This window comes from Ornithodoros turicata, chromosome 9, assembly GCF_037126465.1.
Source record: "Ornithodoros turicata isolate Travis chromosome 9, ASM3712646v1, whole genome shotgun sequence".
In the NCBI taxonomy this organism is placed as follows: domain Eukaryota; kingdom Metazoa; phylum Arthropoda; class Arachnida; order Ixodida; family Argasidae; genus Ornithodoros; species Ornithodoros turicata.
This window is the reverse complement of record NC_088209.1, coordinates 19,563,024-19,590,718: the sequence shown is the minus strand read 5'-3', so window position 1 is coordinate 19,590,718 and position 27,695 is coordinate 19,563,024. Positions and strand designations below refer to the sequence as shown.

Sequence of the window (27,695 nt, the reverse complement as noted above, 5' to 3'; positions counted from 1 at the left end):
CGGTTGCTTCGTAAGACGATATACCGTGTTTAAAAACACGACATCGCTATTTAACCACACAAATTCACGGGTTTCTCGATTTCCGTCCAAGTCATTCTAGCGAACGAAAGACACATTTTAGTGGCCGTTAGGCTTAGCAGGGTGGACACGACGGAGCAGCATGTTGGTTAGTTTATTACTATGTTAGTCCAAGTTCGGTGCTTGCATTCGTTTGTCCACAGGTTAGTCTAAGTTCGCCGTTGGCAGTTTCCCTCGCGCGACTGTGCATTTTATAGTCAGATAACATTTATTTACAGTAGTTTATTTTGCAACGGGGATTTCGATCACTTTATTTCGAGGTACACCCGTACCAGTGACGGCGATTCCACTTAGTTGACACTCGCGTAACGAAACTGCAAAGCCACCTATACAGGAACTGACGCGAGACAAACGTGACGGAACATCCCATTTCCGGCACCGAACCCTGAAAATCGCCGTCTCTGCGTGAGAAACGACAAACCCCCGCTCTCTGACGGCAAGCGTCATATCCTACGGCGATTTCCCACGTAATCCTAGGATCATTGGAGGCCCGAGCGTGGCCTCGCAGTGGGACATCTTTATTAAGCCCGCTATTCTATTTCTCCTGGCCCCCTTTCTGCTTTGCAACAACTGTTGCCACCTCCCTCACTCACTTATCCGACTCACGGACATTGTCCTCTTGTTCGGCTGCCAACAGGATTAAGAGCGGAGTCCTCACGTCAAACTCAATGACTATTTATCCCGCATTTCTTTTTCTTATGTTTGATATGGGCGCTTCGTGCTCCTTTTGCTGCCTGTGATTCACGGTTAAAGGGGTACTTAATTGCGAAACTTTCCTCCTTCCGAAACGACCTTGACACCAACACATAAGGAACGACCAGCTCACTTACAATCAACTGTTTATTAACGAGGAATTGCACTTCAGAAGAAGCTGATACTCGAAATTTGTCGTCCGTCCTTCGTGTTTCGTGTTTCTCGGCCCCTTACCATGAGTCCATATCAGCTTGCCTGGACCTTCTCCCTTCTTTCCGAAGTAGGGGTGATCGGAGATTATCAAAACACAAGAAAAAACACCGGGTTTCGTGCCACCGATCACCAACGGTTCCCAAAAACAGACGAGGGGCTGCGTCATAATTTAGGGCGCTCAGAAGCTTAGCAAAGACAAGAAAAGGCTAGAAGTCCAAACGCGTTTTTTGTAGCCATAGCACAATTGGTGCCCATTCTTGGGAAGGAGTGATGGTCAGAGATTACGCAAACAAGAGGAGAGGCGACAACACAACCAGCGAGGGACTGCAATAATACGTGGTCGTGGGTCACGCATGTCAAATCTGCACGCATTGCGCCACACGGAGTGCCGAAATGTGCTCCCCCGCGCTGAAGAACAGGAACGATTAACGTCAGTAACGAGTTACCAATTTTTGTAACTGATTTCGTTACTATTACCATTTTTTTAAAAAGTAACTGAATCGTTACTTCGTTACCAAAAAAGTAACCGTTACCAAGTAACGAGTTACTTGTAACGAGTTACTTGTAACGAGTTAGGCACAACTCTGTCCAGGGCCCAAGGACTGTCGCTAATCTGGCTAGTATAGGAGATATGAAATGATACTTCTACGTCCAAGTCCTCAGTATATGTCATAAAGCCCTCATGGTCACAGAATGTCAGTGCACAAGGGCATAAAAGAGACAATATGAGTCCTGTTTTACTAAGATTGTAACAGAGACCAATGTCCCTCAGAAATTCCAGGAAGAAACGCAGCGCTTGACGGTGTTGCATCATATTATCATCTCTCTCGCATCATGATATCACATCAGTCTTATAGAATCTGTTCAAAATTTATGGATGGTTTATCCTTTCCAATTGCTCTTACCCTGTGCTAACATCACTTCGCTTAAGCCATCCCTTGGCCTGGCTTTGCTCTCATCACGTAGGAAATGTTCCCCCGCTTATGTCTCTTTCACAAACTCTACTATGCTTCTTCCATGAGTAAAATCTTGCAGCCAAAGAGAGGACGGAGACACAACGGTAGAAACACACAACAGCGGTGTGTTTCTACCGTTGTGTCTCCGTCCTCTCTTTGGCTGCAAGATTTTACTCATGGCTATGTACCAACTACCCCAAATTTCTACCTTGGTATGCTTCTTCCATTCGCCCTCATTTCATACGTCGTGCTCATCTGGGCTAGATTATTCCTGTAAAGTGGAGCCCATCCGTTGTCACAATTCCTACTTCATGCACTCGTTTTTTCCAAACCGTATTTTTCGGTGTATAACGCGCGCGTTATACAGTAAAAGAGTGTTCTGAAGAGGTCCTGCGCGTTATACACGGAAATATTTTCCTACAGAGTTCCTTTTCTGGTCGGTGTCGTACAAATTATATCCTCTTCCAGGGTGTGCAGTTTCTCGAAAATCTCTTAGGGTCAGTTGACAAAGCCGGCAAAAAGGGCGCTGGAATTCATCAAAAATAATGCTGCAGCTTAAGGATGCTATCGAGCAGTCAATAATCCTGAATTCGTTTCAGAAGGCTGGCGTGATTGAGAAGGGACGCGAAACTAAATATGTTTCAAATAAAGCATACGGATATATTATACGCCACCTTGGTTTATTGCATATAGTGGTGGCAGTATACAGAAGCTTGTAGCCACATTGCGGTGCGCGTGATGAACCGGTGCGCGTTATACGTGGAACTTTAATTCGGCACGTTTTTAGGGGTGCGCGTTATACAGCGGAAAATACGATATATCCGACTGGAACGACCTCGGTCACTCCTATTTATCACTAGTTTTGCTTCATTTCGTCGTAATCTTGTTGAATTTCTTGCATGCTAGAGTAAGCCAGCATATAGTTTGTATGTATATTTATGCATTTCCCCCCTGATGTATCGCACCAGGGGGGCATTCGAGGTTTTTGTCATAAATAAATAAATAAATATTAGGCCAGGGAGCAAGCGCCGATACCAACGTGAACTGTGCCTTGGCGTTGTTATTCATCCGGATCCATATAATGCTTCGTAGCCGTAACGTTTAGACGGTACAGTATGTTAATGGCATGAATCCTTACTACTTCATCGCTGCGATGCTCGGTCGGAGTTTAAAAACTACAGAAGCCTTACCAGAGTAAGTCCTATCTGATCGTCCATCCGTGACTCAGAAAGCGCCGTTGAAGGGTATGCTTTCAAACGCACGTGAAAGGGGTTGACGCGATGTGGTCATGGAGAGATAGCTTTTATTTTGTACTATAAGGATTCGCAATTTATTGCTGCCTTCACCAAATGCAGTGTATTCAGAAAATGTTGTAGCTGTGGTTAAAGTCGGAATACTCGAAAAGCAAGCACTAAAAACCTAACTTCTCTTGATCATTCCTTTAAACTGCAACGGATTCCCTACAGCGCATCACATTTATGATTTCTCACAATCATTCTTTCCACTGATGTATAGAATGGTCTTCCTCTGACGCTGGTTAGCATTACAGATTCCAGTAGGGGGGGGGGATGTTTGTGGCAATATGTTTAATGCGAAGAAGAAAAAAAAGAGAAGGGAAAGATTAGGTTTCAGTAGACTTCGTAATAAGCTTGCTCGTTTTCTGTGACTACATCGCAATTAGTCATGTACCATGTACGCATCATCTGACGTACACTCTTAAAAATGAACTTCACCGCATAGCACGCTCCTAGCCAACCATCATCTCGAATGATATCGTTATCTGCCTTGATTTGTTGAAAACGGGAGGCGTACGCCATTTTTGTGACAATTATGAACCGCATAAGTGTCACAGAAAAGGCGTACGCCTACCGCTTTGAACAAATGAGGGCACATAGCGATATCATTCGAGATAATGGTTGGCTAAGAGCGTGCTATGCGGTGAAGTTCATTTTTAAGAGTGTATGTTTGTGTAATATGTATATGTAATGTGTATTCCGTATTTCGGGCAAACGTGCCCCTCCCCCCTCCTGTAACGCTCTTAGGGGGCACTTGAGGTATTTGTCGTAAATAAATAAATAAGCTTCACCGCATAGCACGCTCAGAAGTGATCGTCATTGAGAATGATATCGTTTTCTTGTGATTTGTTGAAAATAAGAGGCGTACACCGGTTTGTGGCATTTTGGTCATATGTTAATCGTCACAAAAAGGTGTACACCGTCATCTCTTCTGCACTATAAAAACAGAACTTCACCGCATAGCACGCTCCTAGCCAACCATTATCTCGAATGATATTGTTATCTGCCCTGGTTAGTTGAAAACTGGAGGCGTACACCTTTTTTGTGACACTTATGCTGTTCATAATTATCAGGAAAAAGGCGTGCACCTCCCGTTTTCAACAAATCGGGGCAGATAACGATATCATTCGAGATGACGACTGGCTAGGAGCATGCTATGCGGCGAAGTTCATTTTTATTTTTTAAGAGTGTAGTCAACCATCAACAGAGGGCGTACGCCATTTTTTGGCACTATGCAGTTCATAATTACCACAAAAATGAAGTACGTCCCCCGTTTTCATCAAATCAAGAGAGATAACGTTGTCATTCGTGATGATGGTTGGCTAGGAGCGTGCTATGCGATGAAGCTCTGTTGTTAGAGTAAGTCAGAAGAGCTAACTGCATCATCCAACGCAGGGCGTATTATGCGGTAGTTCTGTATATAGAGTGTACACTCTTAAAAATGAACTTCACCGCATAGCACGCAACTAGCCAACCATCATCTCGAATGATATCGTTATCTGCCCTGATTTGCTGAAAACGGGAGACGTACGCCTTTTCTGTGACAATTATGAACAGCATAAGTGTCACAGAAAAGGCGTACGCCTCCCGTTTCCAACAAATCAGGGCAGATAACGATATCATTCTAGGTGATGGTTGGCTAGTTGCGTGCTCTGCGGTGAAGTTCATTTTTAAGAGTGTACGTCCATTCTTATTCGAAAGCGTTCAATTGCTGTTATTGCAAAATTTATTAACCCTCTAGAGTATCAATTGGCTTTTACTTATTGAGTGATAAGAGCAACATAAAATAGCAGACACAATAGATGTTTTACGTCTATTAGTATTCGTTGTATTTCTGGCAATAGTTACACTAGCATAATCTCATATGCTGTCATGTCATGTGCCAAGTACTGTCAAGTGTACAACGCTTCGCGTGCATAATATTCGCATTCGTAATCCGTCAAAAGACCTCAAACTTGCACCCTGAAACTGGTAACTACAGTTGGTTTACCGGTTTCTTCTCGTACTATACCCAAGCCGAAACTTACAACGTGGGTTAGATGTTGTGCTATAGGACTAACATCATTTCCCAGTTCTCGTTCCATGTTCAAGTTCTATTTCATGCCTTGCCTTCAACACTTTCTAAGTGTACAACGCTTTTTCTTCTTTTAAATCAACGCTGCGCCTGCAAATTCCACACACAGGATACACCCACGCACCCCACAAAGATAAACACTTGGAAGCGCTCTAAAAGTGTGTTTTAAAACCACCAATGACCAACTAATAACGAAGAGAGCTCAAAATCTCTTCGCTGACTCCCCCCCCCCCCCCCCCCCCCACGGCCTACTCAAGCGGTACCTTGCTAAAACCAACAACTAAAGGTGTTACCAAAACACGAGCCAACCTTTCCAGAGCTGCCTTCGTCGGAAGATTTGTTTACCTTCCCTAGACCTCCCTGGTCTGAGAGGAACTAGTCTCCCTAAAACGACACTTCACGCTGCCTTTTCTTCCCGAGAACGGCGACCGCAACAACACACAAAGTCCTCCTCTCCCTCACGCGCCAGAAACCGTCCAATGGCGAAGCGGTTGTTGCCACTTGTGACTCACGATCCCAGTAACGTTCGTTGGAGCCAAAGTGTTTATGTTGAAGTCGGGGGCCCCCACGTTCAATGTTGACCGAAGATCGCTGTGTAAATACATCCTACCTCACTGGTCTTGGTCCAGGGGCGAAAGCCCCGCTTCGGAGCTGTAATAAATTTCTGAATCACCCACCGAATATCTGGGGGGCATTCCGCGCGATATGTATCATTCGGATTAAGTCCGTTGGTGTGTGTTGGAGGGGGGGGAGGAGGGGGGGGGGGTCTGGTCGATGATTTTTGTGTCTTACTCGACTTTTTTTCTTCTTTCTTGCCTTCTATGCGCAGTATTATGTGGGAGTGGAACGACGGGAGAGGTTGGGCAAAGTGGTGATTAGGATTTACCGCGAATTTGTTTGGGGAAGACTTTGCGACAGACTGGGTCCTGTCCCTAAGTGGAGGTTAAACGTCGATGATGGGAGTATTAGCGCGAGCGCCTTAGCGGCAGGGACGAGAGAGCAGAACACGCGAGGGTGTGATAATGCTTCTCTGGCGGACGCTTTCGGTGCATCCATTTTTGCTAGAGCTTAGACGGTCCTACAAATCCCAAGCCGGTTGAGAGGAGCAAAGAGGGCATCCGAAGAGGCAGCCTCCTAGATTTAAAGGGTAAAGATTTCTCCTCGCGAAATGAGAGGTGCTGTTACCTTGACGTTAACACAAAAACAGAGGGATAAAGCGAAAGAAACCGCAAATTTCTCTTTCCCTCTCCCCATCCTTCCCAAGAAGGCCCACAATGCGCCGACAGTTCTCATTGGTCTCTCTAAACCATTCGTCCAATCCTCGCGCGAGTTCATTTCGGGGGACCAATCCGAGAGCTCTCCGCGAGCTACGCGACAGATGAATTTCGTTCCTTTTGTGTTAATGTCGAGGTAACGACATTTTTCATTCTGCCCCTGGCGATGAAACTCCCCATTCATCATCTCAAAATAAAGTTGTTGCTGTTTCATTCCGCAAGGAGAAACTTTTCCATTGTAGTGCTCCTTTAATAGCAACATCACAATGACAGGGACGTGCTGGTAGGCGAATTTTTATGTTACAATAACACATGGGAAGCAAGCAACGACAACAATAAAAAACACATATGAAGGATGACAATAAAATGAACGTAAACCGGACTTCGATCCTCATTGTGAAGGGGCTCATCATTTCATTCCCCGCATCACCACCAGCAATGGGGTAGAGTATCGCCCCTGGCGATGAAACTCCCCATTCCTCGTGTTAAAACTAATGTTGTTGTTGCCGTTAAAATGAACCTTTCAGCCGTTAAATAGAACAAAACCTGCCGAAAACACAGGAACTACGTGACAAGATCCATTGAACTTAACAAGGAGCATTACGATTTGTTTTCTGCCTCGGTATCTACTTGCGCATTACATAATTACGTAATACCTCATGGGGGGTTCTTAACGTACTTAAATAAATAAATAAAAGTTCTTAGCATGCAAGAAGAGTGATTCGTGGGCTGACCGTAATGTCAGCGTAAGACAATGACTGCAAACAGTGGAAAAGGTGAAAATGCATCATTACCCGTACCTTGAGTTTGATGCGACACAAGAAGACAGACAAACACTACGACGCGGACAAGACAGACTCAAAACCAGCAACGAAGCTTTAATACATCGTGTGCAATTCAGAGTAAGTCATCCTACATTGTTCATCGCAAAGAACGCACGCGTTGCGAAAGTTGACTTCGCCGCACTAAGAGGCATTATGCGGTAAAGCACGCTTTACAGGTGACTGAGGACACGATTTGACGAATCAAGTTTAAGGTGGATCATGTTCGTTCCACTACGATTTCAGCGTAGGGGACAACAAGAGACTTACCCTATACTATACCCAAACAACGAACACGTGTTTGTAAGATGTCCTCTTATTGGGGTAGCTACGTGACCTCTCTTCTGTTCACCTCTTCTCACGCGCAGACACCAGGGATGGGCAGTATTTAAATACATTGTAATTAAAGTAGTATTTAAAATATAAATACATATGTATTTATATTTTGTATTCAAATACAAAGTTGAAAAATGTATTTGTAATTATATTTAAATACCAATCTTCGGGTATTTATTTTTTGTAAATACATTATAGATACTCCTAAATAGGCAAGACACTGACGCATATCTTACAGTTACCCTGCATTGACCTTTCGGTAAGAAGGGCAGAGCAGAGTTTGGAGAACCGCGCAATTATGCAGTGTTTTCGCAAGCACGCACGTGCGACAAACCATTTTAGATGGCAAGTTTCTCACTGTTGTCACTGACAACGGTCGAGACTACCCGACTACTTTGTTGTAAGAAGAATTTTCGTCAAATTTAATACAAGCCTTTCTTCATCGGCACCTGTGGAGAAGTGTTCTCCTTTGTGAATCTCATTCTACGGCCGAACAGAAGATACCTATAGAAGGTGCATCGAGAAACTTCTAGTATTAAAACCGTCATGATAATCTAAAAAAATAAATGCCATTATTCCCCTACTGATTTGTTGTTATGATCATCGTTATTCCTATAATTCCAGATGTCATCTTCCACACAGTGTTTATGGTAGTAGTTATGGTATTTAAATACTATTATATTTTCCATTGAAATACTGATATTGAAAAGTATTTATGCAGAGTATTTAAATGCCTCTTTCAACAAAGTATTTTGTATTTATATTTAAATACTGAAAAAATATATTTATGCCCATCCCTGGCAGACGCACACCTTCATAGCGCCAAATTTTTGCACTTTTACTGTTCGACATCACTTGCACTGCGAGTTTGAACATTCTTATTCACACACAGCAACGTGTCAGCTCCATAACGTTTCGAGCGACCCGCCGCCGCAGCCTTTCTGATAATTAAATTGCGCGAAACACGGCGGCTACTCGGATAGCTCTCTGTTCCCGTACGGCACCACGCTTTCTACGCATACAAAGAACTGCTCATGGAAAAGATTGCTCGCAACTCTTATGAATGCCGCTGTTGACATTAAAGGATACTTAACGATCTCGCACCGTATGCTTCAGAGATGACAGACCATTAACGAGTCGTTATGACCCCCGTCCCCTTCGAGTTAAGTGCTGGGCTTGATGGGCTAACGACATCATAATGGTGCTCACAATTTCGCAGTGGCCAGAGCGCTGAATGACCTCATTTCGTGGCTCAACTGGCCCCCAATGAGCGTCTAATTTGTCGACAGTTATCTCACTCGAAAAAGCGACCGCTCTATGGTTGACTTCGTGAAAAGCCGTGTAACGACATTGTTGAGGGCCGTTTTGACCGTGTGTTTGTTGTTATGAGAAGGATGCTCAGAGTTGCATACACTCTAAAAACAGAACTTCACCACATAGCACGGTGAACGAAAACCATTGCACAGATTGATACCTTTAATATTATTGATTTGTGGAAAGCGATGCTAACGCCTTTTTGGGGACAATTAACGTAACTGCATAAGTGTGTCAAAAGGGCGTACGCCCCCCATTTTCATCCCGTCAGGGGGCAGAACGATGTCACTCGGGATGGTGGTTGACTAAGAGCGTGCTATGTGGTGAAGTTCTGTGCTGTCTGGTGTTTTTTTCCTGGGTTTTCCTCAGACGCTTTCAGTCATATGTCGGCACAGATCCCTTAGAAGTCGTCCCAGGACGCATATTCCCCCAGGGCGTCAGTCGCGACGTTGCCCACCTCTGTGAGGCCGACAACGGCGAGCTCTTTCACCATCACCACCATCACAACCACCATCTGTTTCTAAAGCATTGTTAAAATGATTTTAACTATTCGCTTCAGGTTTTCTTTATGACGATAGTCATAGAGGTAGTATATGTGAAGTACTATTTGTAAACTTGTTGCCCACTTATTTGGGAGTTGGACCTATGAGGTCGCTCCTCGGGCAGTATGGGAAAGATGGAAACGGAGGTGCTGCGCAGACCCCCTTGCATAGCCTATACTCTTCGTGTTTTCTTCACTTGCGAGTTAGATCCCGTCGCGTGCTTTTGCTCCTCAGTTTTTCAATGTAACGATGTTGGGAGCGTACGTTACGCGAAAAGGACAAGGACAAGGGAATGTAAATGGTATAGGAAAGGAAAGAAAGAAAGACGGAGATGAAGTTTTTATGAGCATGGACTGCGGCTACTTCTTAGTGCTTAAAGATTCATGCAGAGGGGTAAAAGTACGTGTGTGTGCCTTTCGCTGCGTCTGTCCAGGCATCCGCCGGCCTCGGCTATCCATAGACGCTGTTATTCTACCTCCCTTTCTTTTATCAATAAACATATACCCCCCCCCCATTCACAAGCGTTACGTACCTGTACAAAAGTCCTTACCACAGCACCGTAGCCCTGTGTGGACGTTAGAGACCCCTTGCTCCTAGCACTGTGGCACCGGAGCTTTTAGTGCAAGAAATTGGTTACAACTTGCATCGCCAAGCAGGAAAAGTGTGGGTCGCGTACCTATGATTGCCTTACTCACTTAGTTCCTGCTTGTTACAACTTTTCTCCATTCTGCACCCGTATCCATTTCCTTTGCCACTATTACGTTAATTAATTTTGCCATCACGCGCATTACTCACCCTTAAATAATTTCAACTGCCACAAACTTCATCCCTTCCATATTGGTGAACCCTCACCCTGGCAACACGTACAGCTGAAATCATCTGACACTCCCTCCTCAGAGCAGAAAAAAAAGTATGAACGTTTCACTTCTCCGACGGGGGAAAGGGAGGGGGGTGGGGATTCCTCCACAACACTTTCTCTCCCTCCCGCCGTCCAGCGATCCACGCTCAGAGGCAGCGCCACCTGTATCCCGTCCTTACAACCGGATAGGAAGCAGTAGAGTCGCCAATCCAAATGCCATCCATCACGGGGGCAACGGGGCTTGCGACACCCCTACGCTGCCGCCTCGTAAAGGGAGCCGGGAGGAGGAGGAAGGATGAGGCCCCCGAATTGCCCCATCACCACGGGATCGATCCGGGCGACGACTGCGTCGACGACGTCGGTGGTCAGTCGGACAGTCTCCTCCCCGCGCTGATAGTTTGTTGACTTTTGCGAGACCTTCCCCCCCCCCCCCCTTCCTTATATTGTCTCTGACCTTATTGTATGTGTATGTGGAAGGAATGGCTGGTGCGCTCAGTACAAGGAAATATTGCGAGAAAGAAGGGGAAAGAGTCAATGTGAGGGAAGGATGGCCACGGCGCCGCTCCAATTTTGTTCTCGTGGCTTTTGTGTGTGTGTGTGTGTCTGTGTGTGGATTCTTGCAGTTTGCAATTGATCCGCTTAGGGATTCGGAGCATGCCGTACGGGGATAGGGGAGTTGAAACGTAGAGGAGTAAAAGTATTGATAATATTTGGAACTTCAAAATCAAAATTCTGCTTTCCTGTTTCAGCAAAATCTAAAAATTAGACGGTGGGGGATAGAGTCGAGATATATAGGCTTCTGTCAACGCAACGGGTCCTGGGCCGACTTCTAGGGGAACTGTGCCGACATATGTCTGAAAGCGTCTGAGGAAAACCCAGGAAAAACCCCAGACAGCACAGCCGGCACCGGGATTCGAACCCGGGTACTTCCCAGTGGGGGCAACGCAAGGTGGTGGTGGTGGTGGTGGTGGTGGTGGTGGTGGTGATAGGGCTTGCCGTTGTCGGCCTCACGTATGTGGGCAACATCACGACTGACGCCCTGGGGGAATGTGCGTCCTGGGCCGACTTCTAAGGGAACGCAACGGGCAAGGGCCAACGCAAACTTCGCCGCATAACACGCTAATGGCCAATCATCGTTCAGGATGAAATCGCTCTGTCTCCTGACTTGCTGAGACCGAAGGGGTATCTTTTGTAACGCCTTGTGCTCGTAAAGTGTTACACAAAAGGGTGTATTCCCCGGTTTAACAACAGCCAGAATGTTTTGACTGGAACCATTCTGAGTGCTGGCGGGTCCTGAGTGTGAAGTTAAAGTTCTGTGAAGTTCGGCTCTTGGAGTGTCGCACAGATGACATTTCGACATGGATGGTACCAGCTGTTACCGAGATGGTTGGATGCACAGGACCGTACAGTGGCAAAACACATCCAGTTCGAACAGCATTGACTTGCGAAGGCGAGGAGACAGGGAGTGGGGAAGTTCACCCCCACGTGGTGTACGCAGCACACAGTCAAATACGAACTTCACCTCACGGTACGGTCCGAGCCAACCATTACATTTTCTCCCCATGGTTTGCTGAAAACGAGAGGCGTACGCCTTTTTGTGACACCTACGTAGTCATGTTAACTACCACAAATCTTCTGTGGCTCATCTCATAGAGTCAACAATACACACGCAAATCAGAAACTACTACTGCATTATTCGGCGCACTAGTTGGCGCATGCGGTGAGGTTCTGTTCTTAGAGTGAAGGCACACGCTCACCAACTGCACAGAATGAAACCGTTATCACTACTGATTTGAGGAGAGACGGGGGTGTTCGCCTTGCTGTGACCACTAACATGAATACAGAGCGTCAACAAAAGGCGTACGCCCAGCCATCCACTCAAATCAGGAGAGGGAAATATATCCTCATGGTTTGCTAAGAGGCCTGCTCTGATGATGGTCATTTGGGCTATGCATTCTGAAAACAGAACTTCACCGCACAGCACGCTCTTCGCCAACCAACATCGCGAATGACATCATACTGCCCCCTGATTGGTTAAAAACTCAATGCGCACGCCACGCGCTTCTCACAAATCAGGAGTGATAAACGTATCACACTGCGCAACGGTTGGCCTTCACCATTCTGTGTGGTGAAGTTCCATTTTAAGAGTGTGACAATTTTAACTTTGTCGCGACCACTGCTATATTGTGTTATGGCAACCATTCAATAGGCCTTACCCCTGAACTTTAAAAGGATAAAATCACTGAAACATCTGTTTATTAACGTACAAGCCCTAGTTTTTGCTCAAATTTTCATTAATTATCTCACTTTTAACTATTATTAATTTTCTTTTAATTTAATTCTAATGTAAATCATCAGTTAGTGAACGCTTAAAACGGAGCTTCACCAGGTAACACGTTGAAGGCCAATCGTTGCACTCAGTGATACCATTATCACCCGTATTTTGTGGAAAGCGCGTGGCTTGCGTCTTTTTGTGACAATTTCTTTTTTTTTATTCCGTGTTAGCGCAGCGAAGTAACTGTGGCTATGAGCGGCGTACAGATGTCGACAGATGGAGAGAGGACAGCTGGAAGGAGTGGGGGGACAGGGGGGGGTTAGTATGCGTCATGGGCCGACTTCAGGGGGAACTGTGCCGACATTCGTCTGGAAAGTCTGTGTGAGAATTAACGTGACTGCCCAAGTATCACAAAAAGGCGTACACCTCCCCATGTTCAACAAATCAGGGAAGAGAACGATGTCATTCAGGATGACGGTTGGCTGGGACAATGTTATGCGGTGAAGTTCTGTTTAAGGGAGTGACTACAGCCTGTCTCCTGCACTCTAAAAACAGATAATAATAATAATAACAATAATAACAATAATAATAATAATAATAATGGTACAGTGATGTTACATAATGTTTGTCTGCCTACTGTGGCGACATGCTGGACGTGCCGCATGGTCACATAGCACGCTCTTAGCCAATCACCAATCCAGTATGACATCGTTCTGCCCCACGATTAGTTAAGAACGGGAGGCGTACGCCTTTTTGGAACACTCATACAGTTCCAAAAAAGGCGTACGCCCCGTACTTTCCAGAAATCGGAGCGAAGAAGGTATCATTCTGTGCAGTGGTTTTCCTTCACCGTGGTATGTGATGAGGTTCTGTTTTTAGAGTGCACATTCTAAGAACAGAACTTTACCGTCTACTGGCACCGCTGCGCTGAACGATAGAGTTACCACATGTGATGTGAGAAGGGACGTACGCCTTTTTGTGACAACTGATACGCATCCCGACTGTCACTGTGTCACAGAATGGCATGTGCCTCTCATTGTCATCATATCGAGAAAGAGTACGATATCGTTTTAATTGATCATTGGTTCTTTACCTGTTATGGGCTGAAGTTATGTTTTTAGAGTGTATCACGTGACAACCCGGCATCTTACCCCCCGCAATGATATTTAAACATCGCCCTCCTGCACTCCTAGAAGGGGACCTCACCGCATAGCACTGTCCCAGCCAACCATAATCTCAAAGGACATTGTTCTCTCCCCGGATTTGTTGAACAGCGGGAGGCGTACGCCTTTTTCGGATGTTTATCAAGTTATGTTAATTGTCACAAAAGGTACGTACCGCACTTTCCGCAAATCAGCTGTGATACGTAACGATATCATTCTTTACAACTGTTGGCTCTCAGCGTGCTATGTGGTGAAGTTCTGTTTGGTTTCTCTTTTTGGCTATAGTCGTGACGACGCCCACTTCTGTGTGGACAACAACGGCGAGCCGATTTTAAAAATGAACTTTGTCTCATAGCGCGCTCCTACACTCTTAAAAATGAACTTCACCGCATAGCACGCTCCTAGCCAACCATCATCACGAATGATATCGTTATCTGCCCGGATTTGTTGAAAACGGGAGGCGTACGCCTTTTCTGTGACACTTATGCTGTTCATAATTGTCACAAAAAGGCGTACGCCGCCCGTTTTCAACAAATCAGGGCAGATAACGATATCATTCGAGATGATGGTTTGGCTAGGAGCGTGCTATGCGGTGAAGTTCATTTCTAGGAGTGTAGCCAACCATCATAGTGAATGATATCGTTATCTGACCTGATTTGACGAAAGCAAGGGTGTACGCCTTTTTGTGGCAATTATGAACATCATAAGTGTCACAAAACAATGTACGCCTCCCGTTTTCAACAAATCAGGGCAGATAACGATGTCATTCCAGATGATGCTTGGCTCAGAGCGTGCTATACGGTGAAGCTCATTTTTAACAGTGTGTACACATCTCACCTTCACCCCTACACACTTTTTCTTTCTTTCGACTATAGTCGTGACGATGACCCCTCGCGCGTGGCCAACAACGGCAGGCCGATTTCGACATTACCCACTTTTATTTCTGGTTTAGAACCGTACAATAACATGAAGGTCAAACGTATCCTGTTCAACACCTGCAGCAACAACAAAAAAAAAAAGTAACTGCATTAAACATGAAAAAGCAGCAGGCGTAGCTTCCATGCAAATGACGCAATATAGACCTCCCTGTCGCCTTTCGAACCAGTGTTCCTTTCCACACTTTTAATATCATCCCGAAGCCAAAGCCAGATATCAGCCAAGCGGGTGGTGGCAACTGGGGGTCGCTCTTTTACCTGCTTAATTGAAATTGATGGACAGTGGAAGCGCGTTCACGATGCTGCCTCTGCGAGTCCCAAACGCGACGGGAGGAGAAATCGCCTTCCCTGTCACGTGACAGCGCCCTGCGGGAGGCTGAAAAGGAGGGCGCGTGCGCAGTGCGCTGCTGCCGGTGGTAAACATTCCAACAGGGAGGAGATCTCTCCCCCCCCCCCCACCCCCCTCTTCTCCTCTTCCTCGGCGAGCGAACGCAATATCCACGCTCGCAAAGTCGTTTTATATTAGTTTTCCCAAGGCCTGAGAGGGGCACCCTGCCTGTCTGGCTGGGGAAAGTATTGCTGGAATGCGAACAATGCTCCTCCGCCATTCCTCCTTGCCTTCCTTCAGCGCGCGACGATTTATGAAACTCTGGGAGGTTCTTCTTTCCTTCGGAGAAGGGAGAGAGAAAGGAAAAGCCGTTTCTTTCTCGTCGTTCTGCTTTCCTGGCCTCCTATGAAGCGCGTTCTCTCTCACTCTTTTTTTTTTTTTTTTCGTTTCTGTCTTCTTTCTTTTGTTATTTGTTTTTTTTTTGTATAATTGTTGGCTCCCTTCCACAAGGACAGCAGCGCATGAGCGGATCGGCAAACAAGAGGTACAGAGAAGGAGGATGGGGTAGGAAAGAAGAAGAAAGCTCGTATGGTGTGCGAGCCTTTTCCTTTTTTTTTCCCCTCTCTTCCTGCCTTTTCTTCTTCCTTTTTTTTTCTTTTTTGTCTGCATTCAACGTCTACTTCTGGATTTTGCTATGAGATCAACTTTGCCGCATGTTTTTATGGAGCTCAAAGTGAGCGCCTTTCTCTTTTAGAAAGCACATTACAGTTCAAATATGTATCGCGTAAAAAAAATCTTAACGATGAAAGATGAAAGTCACTGAAAAGGTTAGCCAGCTGTAGGACTCGAACCCACATCTTTTTGATGGCCGGTCCAGGGCTCTACCAATTGAGCTAAGCTTCTTTCATGTTCTTCCATGTTTCAAAAAAATCTTACTACGTCAGACCGCAATCGACGAGAAACTGTGACGGAAACGGACGGAAACGCCATGGTCTCTCGCTGCGGCAACTGCATGCAGGGCAAGGCACTGCCGCTAGCAAACTTCGGGAGATCATCTTGTGGGCAACGTTATAGAAGAGACCAACAAAAACAACAACACTTTAATTCTGCAAAAATGACCGGGAGGTTTCTACAGAATTCAAGTTTTGTTGTTGTTCGCCTCTTGCGTTGCCTTGTCTATATTATTCTAATGTCTTGTAAAGAGTTGCGGAAGAAAATATGTACGATACGTTCTCAGCAAGGACGCTAGGCCACTACGCTCCCTATATTGTTTTCAAGATAGCGCACCGTGAGAGATATGACGAGGTTTAATTCCAGGACCTCGATCTTCAACTTTCACCCGGTCCACAAGTCAGACTGTGCTTTTATATCCACACTCTTAATTAACAGGCAACATGACCGCCCTAACACAATCTCTAGCCAACCATAATCCCGAATGACATCGTTTAAAACGGAAGGTGTATATGTACGCCTTTTTGTGACACCTATGCAGTTACTCTAATTGTCACAAAAAGGCGTACGCCATGCGCTTTCCACAAATCAGGAGTGATAATGGCAGCAGTCTGTGCAATAGCTGCACTCATAAAAATGAACTTCACCGCATAGCACGCTCCTAGCCAACCATTATCTCGAGTGAATTCGTTATCTTCCCTGATTTGTTGAAATTGGGAGGCGCACGCCTTTTTGTGACACTTATGCTGTTCATAACTGTCACAAAAAAGTGTACTCCTCCCGTTTTCAATAAATCGGAGCAGATAACGATATCGTTCGAGGTAATGGTTGGCTAGGGGCGTGCTATGCGGTGAAGTTCATTTCTAAGAGTGTGGTCTTCAACGTGTCATGCGGTGAAGTTCTGTTTTAAGAGTGGATTATAATGAAGTTACTTGATTTGAGGAGAGGGCGGGCCATACGCCTCCAATTTTCAACAAATCAAGATAGAGAAAGATATCACACTTTGTGTACACTCTAAAAAGGGAACTTCACCGCACAGTACGCCGTGCGCCAGCCATCGCCACGAATGATACGGTTCGGCGCTTCTTATTCGAAGAGAGATGGGGCGTACGCCTTTCTGTGTCAGTTATCATTAGAGAGCTGATTTTAGGCACCAACAGGGGGCGTTCTTGACCGCACAGCACGCGGTATGCCAATCATAATCGCGGACGATATCTCTTTGTCTCCCGATTAGCTGATAAAGCAGGCCCGACACCCTTTTGTGCATAAACTTTCCTTCCAATCGGAAGATAAAACGATACGATTCTGAAGGTTGGTTGGCCTAGTATGCGACGAAGAGCGCTACCTTTTAGCGCCTAAAAATCCGCTTTCTACACTCTTAAAAATGAACTTCACCGCATAGCACGCTCCTAGCAAACCATCATCTCAAATGATATCGTTATCTACCCTGATTTGTTGAAAACGGAAGGCGTACGCCTTTTCTGTGACAATTATGAACAGCATAAGTGTCACAAAAAAGGCGTACGCCTCCGGTTTTCAACAAATCAGGGCTGATAACGATATCATTCGAGATTATGGTTGGCTAGGAGCGCGCTATGCGGTGAAGTTCATTTTTAAGAGTGTAGTTATGTATCTAAATTGACACAAAAAGGCGTACGCCCCTTTCTCTCTCCCTCCCTCTTCGAATCAGAAGCGATAACCCTAGACTCTTAAAACAAAGCTTCACCACATAGCACACTGAAGACCAACCGTTGTACAGAGTGATACCTCCATCATCCTTCATTTGTGGAAAGCGCGGCGTACGCCTTTTTGTGACAATTAACATTTATATGACAATTAACAATGTGGTTGGCACCACATAGTTCACCGCACAACCGCTGTGCGGTGAAGTTCCGCGATTTGAGTGTATCTTGTGAAATTTTGTATCATTCGTGTAGATAAGATCAATGGACTGGATCAATTTTTTAACATCTATGTACATGCCGTTTTCACCGCTTCCGGTTTGGTGCCAAAGCGACATCCGGTTTCACAGCAAACACGCTCAGCGCCAACCACTGTGCTGATTGATACAGTTATGGCTTCTGATTTGAGGAGAGAGAGGGTCGTATACGCCTTTTTGTGGCAATTCAAACTGCCGCAAAAAACGTACGCCTCCCGTTTTCAACAGCCTAGGAAAACGAAAGATATATAATTCTGCATGGCGGCTGGTTCCGAGTCGCGGAAGGACCGGAAGTCTTCGTGGCACCAGAAGTCGTGGCAGGGACTTGTTTATGTTTACCCGAGAATGTCATGTATAGTTGCCGTTAGTGATCTTCACGCATCAGTGTACTAAGTGTACTCATCAGTGTACTAAGCATGAGTGTCACTGTCAGGTTCGCCTAGAGGTCCTGACAAAATAACAATGTAAATATGTCTGGAACCCATAAAACACTTACCTACCTACCTAATAGCAGATTCTGTGTCTAGACTTTGTACACATTCCGTATATCTTCATATAAACTCACAGGCAATGGTTTAGGGGACAGATACCGGATGGGTAAATTGGTTTCAAGCTGAATGACTGCTCCACATTCGTGGAACTGCAATCTCTACAGTATTTGTTATTTCCAATCCAATCCAACCCAGCGCTTTTCACACGGGAAGCTTGAAAACCTACTGCCAACTTAAGTCAAGCCGTTTAAGAGACAGCACGCTACATTCAATACGCCGAACCACTCTCACGTATATGTTATACACCACAATGGCTTGGAGTCTTTCGTTTCTTCTCTCAAGTATGCATAATCGAGAACATTTTCGTCTTAAAGTGCTTGACCACTTAGAAACTTCAAGGTTAACTAATGGAATCGTTCATATTCCGGTTGAGAAAGAAAAAAAAAACAAGAAATACAACCTGGCCATCGACCATAAGCATATACACGATTTCCTTCATTTTATTTTTTTACGTACTAGTGTGTGACTTGTATGTGTGGTAGACCGAGCCCGTGGGAAGAGCACCTCTCAACGAGCATCGCTTTCCCTTATCTGACCGCATAAATATTTACAGCCACTCGAAAGCTGAAAAGAACGGACGCGTCCGGCACTCGAGGCCCGTTCGGAAAAAACCCTATGCGTCTGGGAACGTCATTCTGCTTCACGCTGGTGTTGGACAAACCAGAACCAACATGCGGGATTGGACTGATTCTGTGCGGGAGCAATAACTTAGACAGTGCAGGAATTGTACGCTGGGTAATGTCCTACATGCAGGGACTCTTTCACTGAAAGATACTCTGAAACTCACAACCTATATCTGCTTCCTCCAGGAAATGGATCTCACCCAGAGTCCGATTTTGTTTGCTCGCGGGGGTATATGAAAGTTTATTAAATGAAAGAGGAAAGATCAGCCAGACAAAGGTTGGCTTGCTATTCCAAAATGAGAGAGTAAAGAAAATAAAAAACGGATAATGCACGGAGTCACGGGAGTTTTTACGAATCCTGGCAGTGACCGGTATACAATTTAGCTTTGGACCGTCATCATTTCGTCATCTCATATCGTCTCATGGGCGTTCTCACAATTTTTTCAAAGCGGGGAGAGTGCTTCTGGGGAGGGGGCAAAACGTGCAACCCCTCACTTCTTTTCCTGGAGAAAGACGCTGCGGACTGTGCGGGTGTTTAGGGGTTCGTATTATTACGGCACCTGAGAAACATCTAGACGAACTATGAATAAAGAGTAGACAATTTTCACGAGTGACCTTGAAACTCCAGGGAGGGGGCAACCCCCCCCCCCCCTTCTTGCTCCGCTCTCAGTACGCCACTGTGTATAATATCACCTTGGCTAAAGCCGTGAAGCTGATGAGTGAGGCTAACAACGACAAGCCGGAATCGTCACAACCACCACCACCTGGACTGATCCTGTGATTTTTCTTATTTTATTTGATTTATTGTAATTTTTTCTTAAAATCAAATCAAATCAACCTGTAATTTTTAGAGTAAAACTGGTACACTAGCAACTGGTACTGGGACAAGTAACCCGCACATAACCTTGCGATCAAACAGGTAAAGAATTCTAATTTTTAATGTTTTCCAGTTTTTAATGTTTTAATATTTTTTGAAGTTCGAGTCAGAATTGTCTAGTATGCCTGCTCTTTCGTGATGTACCAACAGACACACACACATCTACTGATATGATAATGATGTGCGGGTCGATATCTAAATGAGTACGGAAGTACAGAATTTCGTACCTTATGTACACTCTTAAAAATGAACAACATAACACACTGAATGCCAACGATTGCACAGGATGACGCCGTTGTCACCCTTCATTTGTGACATGCGTTTTAACTGTATAAGTGTCACAAAAAGGCGTACGCTTCCCGTCTTCAACAAATTAGGGGAGAGGACGACGTCACTCTGGACTATGGTTGTCTACAGGAGCGTGTTGCCGTGAAGTTCTATTTTAAGTGTTGATTGATTAGATTAGATTACATGAAAAAGAGAAGGTGGTCACTTCTGACTTGGAGAGGCCGAACCTTCTGTGTGGTATCACTCAGTATCACACATGTATCAAAAACGGCGTACTCCTGGCGTTTGGCTACACGCTTGAAAATAAACTCCACCACATAGCACGCTCCTAGCCAACCATAATCCCGAATGACAACGTTCTCGCACCTGATTTGCTGAAAACGGGAGTCGGAGCCTATTTTGCGCAATTATGCACTGCACAGAATAGGCTCCGCCTCCCGTTTTCAACAAATCAGAGGCGAGAACGTTGTCATTCGGGATGACGGTTGGTTAGGAGCGTGCTATGAGGTGAAGTTCATTTGTAAGAGTGTACGTGCAATGTGCGTTGTCAAGTGCTGTTTTGAACGAGCAGCAATTAGCGAACAGCAATACCCAATATATCCATACCCAATATCTAATATCCATCTCGACGTTTTGACCCTACAAGCTTGGCTCACTCACTGCTCACACCAACTCATTTCACTAAATAATCAACAGCCGCACGAAGGCGTCCTCTTCAGTGGCGCGGTTTGATGACTATCACCTCCGGCAACCTTTCACCGTCCCCCAGATAACGATGTTCCAGGCGACCGAAGCGCCTGTTGGACCAAAGAACAAAAAAAGGCTGGACGGGCAGGTGAAAGAATCGGAGCGCAACTGAGCCGCTCTTCCGGTTGTTTGCGCCAAAGGCCCGAGTTCCTGAGCCGTAGCCCGCGGAGCCTTCCACTGTTGACTCGAGCCTCCTTCTTCCCACGACCGTATATTGCATCCAGGCACGCGTCCCTGTTTGCCGTCCTCCTCCCCTTCGGCTAGACTGGGCCGTATTGTGCCGTTTGCGGCCACTGGTCCCTACCCTTTGTGTAGAGCTCCGAAGACACGCCAGCGGAGAACACCGGCGGGGTACGTTGTGCAGGAAGAGCAAGATAAACAAAAATAGTTATACGTTTTAGTTTAGTATAGGAGCCAGTGCTTTAAAGGGATACTGATGTGCGAAACTTTCTCATCGCGGAATCAAAGGTACCATTCCCTTGACAGCAACACAAAAGGAACTGGAGTAATCGGTTGCGCCGTAAGTGATCTATGAGCCAAAGAAATCACAATTTACCTTCCCCCCCCCTTTAAAGGGAGACTTCGCGCAAAAAACGTGTTGAAGTAATAGTGCGATATTAATCTGTACCGTAGGATATTTCAGTAAATACAGTTTTTCGTCCCCAAGTGGCACTGAAAATTAGAAAATAATTATTTGTGTGTGTGTGTGTGTGTGTGATAAGGCGCTTCTCCACGGAAAAGCAGTCCAGCAACACTGGGCTTCACCCCACCGGTATTCCTCGTGTACAGCTTTCTGTGGGTATTGCTTTTACCACTGGCGAATATTTTAGAACGAAATCAAGGAAGAAGATGACTGGTCATTCATGTGGCACGAGGAAGATACAAAGCGCGTGCCCGAATAACAGCCGGTGGCCCACACGAGACTACCGGTGACGTCACGCATGGTACAGGAGATAGGGGGGGGGGGGGGAACCTTCATGAGTTTCGGTTTCGTTTTGAACTTCCCAGTTCTTTTGGCAACTAACGAGTCGCCGACTGCCAAACCAGCTTTTTGTCTCGTTTCCGAAGAATGTACCGAACTTGTTTACACAGCCATTATAATAGTTTCGGATTGGCCCGGAATCTCCCTTTAAAGCGCACTGTGAGCTTTCAAAATGGTGGAGTACTCGCATAGCATAACCGTAAGGTGTGAAAACACTACAAAATAGAGAGACATGGCAACGTTCATTGGTGTCGCAACCTGTAGAGAACGAGTGTGTGAAGGTTGCACGTATGTCTATATCAGTGACAGCTGCTCGCACAAGCACCTGTCAACCGTGGGAACGTTCACGCAGCGTTCCTGTCCCATGTATACTGGAAGGCCGTTCTACGTGTTTTCTGTCCTGCGTAAATTTGGATGAGCACCAAGGTGTAACACGAACAGCTACATCAGCAGCAGCACTGCGTCAATTACTTATTCTGGAGTGCAATTATGTCAAGAAAATATTGGAGCAATGCGGTGACGGGGACGGACCTCGATATTCCCGGTTGCGAAATCTCCGATCTCGAAATTCACGTTCTCAAAACAGGGAAAATCAAGGAGAATGCTCGATTGCTTTGTAAGTTGATATGTCGTGTTTAAAAATACGACGTCACTATTTAACCACTCAAATTCACGGGTTTTCAATATCTGTCCAAGCCGTTTTAGCGAACGAGAGCAACATTTTAGCAGCTGCTAGGCTTAGCAGGGCGGACATGACCGAACAGCACGTTGGTTAGTTTATTATTAGGTTAGTACAAGATTGGTGTTTTGCATTCGTATGTCCAGGTTAGTCTAAGTTCACTGCATGTTGACAGTTGCCCGCGCGCGACTGTGCATTTTATAGTCAGATAATATTTATTTACAGTAGTTTATTTTGCATCGAGGATTTTGATCAATTTATTTCGAGGTACACCCGGTGACGGTGGTGGTGTCACTATATATACAGAGCCGTGTGCCCGTCTATATGACGGCATGCTGCTCCGGTGGGAACTGGGCGCCCTGGGCTTGCTTCACAGGAAACTAATATTCTAGGCCTTAGTCTCTCCTGAGGGGAAAGACAAACAAAAGTACCCAGACAGTATTTTTTTTTCTTTACATGTTAGGCCAGCGAAGTAATTGTGGATATGGGCAGCGTATACACATATGTGAGAGTGGACAGCTGGAAGGAGTAGGAGAGAGATAGTATGTGTCCTGGGCTGACTTCAGGGGAACTGTGCCGACATCCATCGGGAAAGTCTGTCGCAGTACACCCAGGGGATAGCTCAGAGAGCACAGCCGTTGTTAGGATCCGAATCCAGCACCTTCCACTTCTTAGCAGGTACAGCTTATAGGACAGAAGTATACGGAACACAGCACTGGCGTATATCTTCATCGGAGCGGCCCCGTGTTAGATATCAGGAAGAGATCGAATAAGAAACGGGTGGTCAGCTATTCTATATCCATCTCTCAGTATGTGTCTCCACTCCTGTTTTCAGCCAAGATGGCGCTCCAATGGCGAAATGCGATACCACGGCGTTCCGCAAACTTTTGAAACTTCTAGAAAGCTATACACCTTGGTATCCATTCAGCTATGCCGCTGGCATATCCAAACGGTTGCGATTAAAGAACGACGGCTGCCGAAGACGCAGCAACAGAGGAGCTCGAACCAACATGCTGCTATCTCATTCAGAACCCTCAAGATCTAATCATTACTCACAGCAGCTGCGAGGATTTGAATCCAGGCCAACTCCCTGTGTCGGCGCAATATTGCGATCTTTAGCTTCCCGTATAGGCATGCGCGAATATTTATTTAAAAACCGAATCAAACACAAACCGATTAGTTGTATAACCTGACTGTACACACTATACAGCGCATGTACATATATACCTATAAACATGAATACAGCAGGTGCACGCGATAAACGGATCAGAACATTAAGTAGAGCTCACTTTGTTTAATGCCCTCTCTTGGTGCCGCTTTCCGCCTTACGTGTGCAGTTTTGGAAATGTTCCTCTCCACCCTGCTTTGATTACCGGACCCCTTATCATATCCATCATCATTTCTCATCACGTACAAGTGGCCCTGGGGCAGCGCCCAGCCTGCTGGCCGGCATCAGCCCCATCTCATCATCGTATCTCTATTTGTGTGTGTGTGTGGAAATGTTCGAATACATATTTGTTTTGGAAGAAAATCGATTCGATTCGAAATTCGAACACAGAACTCTGTACTCGATTCGCCAAATTCAATCGAATACATAATTATTCCGTCATTCGGTAAGGCGCACGCCCCGCGCTTCCCATGCACAAATCAGGGCTGATAACGGTACCTCCCTGTGTTAAATGGTTGGCTTCCAGCGTCTTACGTAGTGAAGTATACGAGTGCGTGCGGTGACGCCCCCATTCGTTATCAACATTCCACATATCTAAACCTATATCAGCAGCAAAACAAAAACCACACAACCACTGGCAAGGACGAAGCCCAGTAAAACCGTCCTTCTATCCCGCTGTCTTTTTTCTTTTCATTTCCCCGCATCTCGTATCACCTTTTCCTCTACGGGGAACAAGCACGGTCCACTAGCGCGACGCCTTTTCACGGCTCCGGTGCAGCTGTCGTCGTGGACCTACGAGGAGAGCGACCGTCGTCCGCTGACGCCATCCCCTGCCAACATCTCCCCCCGGGCGGCCTTTAATTAAAATCCTCGCTTTTCCCAGCCCGACCGCTGCTGTTGTTGCGAGACAACGCCAACAGCCTTTCACCGAGGCCTTCCGAACAGACGTAACATGGGGGGGCTGCTGTTAGCGCGCTCCTTGCTTTTTCGCTCACGTGGAAGACTCGGTTATCAGATGCCCCACCTCCCTTTGGCGAAGATTCCTGGATGGCATTTGAAGTGTTTTATTTATTTATTGGTAGAAGTCGTGGTTCTGTCGCGGTTAGAAATGGTAATGGTGGCGTTGGGGAAGGTGGATGTCGCGTTAGGAATGTTGAAGCGCCGTCACTTTCCCAAGTCGCGCGTTATATAAAACACGCGACGACTTTGAGCATGCCGTTATTCCTGTGCTACCGTATTTTGAAATGATTTTATCGTGCTCGAAGTTGCGTTTAGGAGGAGTGCTCTGCCGGTTATCGTAGCACGCTGCGCGCGTGCGTTTCTAGTTTTTAGTGCACATTTGCAAAGTGATCCTTACAACGGATGAAAGAGAGTAAATATAGTCCATTCGATTGTTTGCTATACAAAGTACGCTTACGCAAAGTACGCTTTTAAAACGGAACTTCATCGCATACGCTGAAAGCTGACCATTGCACAGAGTGATCCCATTATCACTCCTGATTTATGGAAAGTGCGGGATGTACACCTTTTTGTGACATGTAACGAAACTGCATAAGTGTCACAAAAGGACGCACGCCTCACGTTTTCAACAAATACTATTGGGGACGACGGCTGGCGAGGAACGTGTTATGTGGTGAAAGTCACCTTTCATGAGATCTTTTTAAGGGGCACTGAAATGCAAAAACAAGTTCACTTCAAATTACGTTACACGCTATGTTAATTTCATACTTGTTATCGTAATTCAAAATTTTGATTCCGTTACAAAGCTACGATCAAAATTATACCGGACTCCTCCTTGCTTCGCAGCTCGTGCATCGCAGTGTTTAGCCCGTGCTGCTCGTGCACGCGCGTGCAACGCCATGCGGGAGGCGTACGCCTTTTCTGCGATAGTGCTGTTCGTAATTGTCACAAAAAAAGGCGTACGCCCCCAGTTTTCAACAAATTGGGGCAGATAACGACATCATTCGAGATGATGGTTGGCTAGGAGCGTGCTATGCGGTGAAGTTTATTTCTAAGAGTGTACTTTGGAAGTGCTTGAAAGAGGCACTGAAGTGCGAAAAAATCTCATCGAGGAATGAGAGATGGCTTTACCTTGACACCAATACAGAAGGAACGGCATTCATCAGTTGCGTCGTTCGCGATAAGCAAAAGAAACCGCCAATTTACGCTTTCCCTCTCCCTCTCAAGAAGCGCGACAATGCGGAGAACCTCGGATTGGTCTTTTCAAACGATCTCCCGCGATGATTGGACAAATCATTTGAGGAGATCAATGGGAGCCCGGTCCGCATTGTCGACCTTCTTGAGAAGGAGAGGGAGAGAGAAAACGCATAGTGCCATTTTTCTCTCTTTCTCTCTCTCTCTCTCTTATAAATCACAAAAGCGATGAATCACTTTCCTTTTGGGTTGGTGCCAAGGTAACGGCTCCTTTCATTCCGCGAGGAGAATTTTTTGCGCTTCAGTTTCCCTTTAACCTATATTGACCGCAACGATATTCCCTGTAATTTACTCGTCCTGTAACATTCTGCATCAACGTCTAGCAGCTTGTATTTGCTTCAACCCCAACGCCCATCGATAGTCCTGAAGTATAGACTTACAAAAAGTTGCTCTTGTTTCTTCCCAGGTTATTTGGCGTCAAGTGTGCGGGCTGTTTGGGCGGCATCGGACCAAGCGAGCTGGTGATGCGGGCGTTGGAGCACGTCTTCCACGTCTCGTGTTTTGCCTGTGTCGTCTGCTGCAGGGCATTGCAAAAGGGGGACCAGTTCGTGGTGCGCGCGGGAAGGCTCTACTGTAGGCCAGACTACGAGAAGGAGTTGGCACTCGTTTCTTTGGCACCGCACGGCAACGGAGCTCCAGGAGTACGAGGTACATACACGCAGCACCTTTATGTATTTCTTTTTGTGCCGTGTTTGCGCCACGAAGCAACTGTAGCTGTGAGCGCCGTACAGAGCGAGAGAGGACAGCAGGAAGGAGTGGGGGACAGAGGGGGTTAGTATGTGTCCAGGGCAGGCTGCAGGGGGACTGTGGGGGGAGGCTGTCCGTTCGTTAGCTGTCGTCCTTGACAATCCTTGCGTCGGTGTTGTTCTTGCCACTCACATAATATAGAAACCCTCAGACTGATTGTACAATTGTTTTAAATTCCATATTCCGAGATGAGATGAGATATAAAAGAAAACAGAAAAAGAAAAGAAGATAGCCCACTCCATCTTCCATTGGGGTTCTGCACGTTCTTTCTCTTGACATGAATGCGCATTGCTAGGTTAGTGCGACGTCACCCTTCTTGATGCGAGGTCGTGGGCTTTCGGTGGCGTATATACGACGCATGCGTGCGGTGACAGTGGCGAAGACATGAAACTTCAGCGACAAAGAATCGGTGAAAGGAGAAACAGACACATGTATTCAAAAAACGTAACAGGCCCGCCTACTATTCCCACACTCTAAAAACAGAGCTTCACCGCATAGCACCGCAACCATTGCCACGAATGCTAGGGTTATCGCTGCTGATTCGAGGTAAGAGAGGAGCGTACTCCTTTTGTGTCAATTTAGATATATGGTAATTGCCACAAAAAGGCGTACGCCTCCTTCTCTCCCCGAATTAAAAGCTCGATAACCCTATCATTCGCAGCAGCGGTTGGCGCACAGCGTGCTATTGGAGTGAAATTCTATTTCTAGAGTGCAAGGGTTGTAGAAGAGAGAGCAGAAAAGGGGGTTGAAGAACAGAAGGTTGCAGCAAAACC

At 46.0% G+C, this 27,695-nt stretch overlaps 1 protein-coding gene and 1 long non-coding RNA gene across 3 annotated transcripts in view; one reads left to right on the top strand and one right to left on the bottom strand.

Moving 5' to 3' along the window:
* The window catches only part of LOC135367786 (LIM homeobox transcription factor 1-beta-like), a 76,291-nt gene that overhangs the window by 37,783 nt on the left and 10,813 nt on the right, over positions 1 to 27,695 (top strand). For both annotated transcript variants that reach the window (XM_064600910.1, XM_064600909.1), the window contains exon 4: positions 26,582 to 26,823. In XM_064600910.1, the coding sequence (XP_064456980.1) occupies positions 26,582 to 26,823 (242 nt within the window). The remainder of the gene's footprint in view (positions 1 to 26,581; positions 26,824 to 27,695) is intronic.
* LOC135367788 (uncharacterized) overlaps positions 1 to 27,695 on the bottom strand; it is a 66,353-nt gene that overhangs the window by 33,144 nt on the left and 5,514 nt on the right. The gene's annotated exons all lie outside the window — the stretch shown is intronic.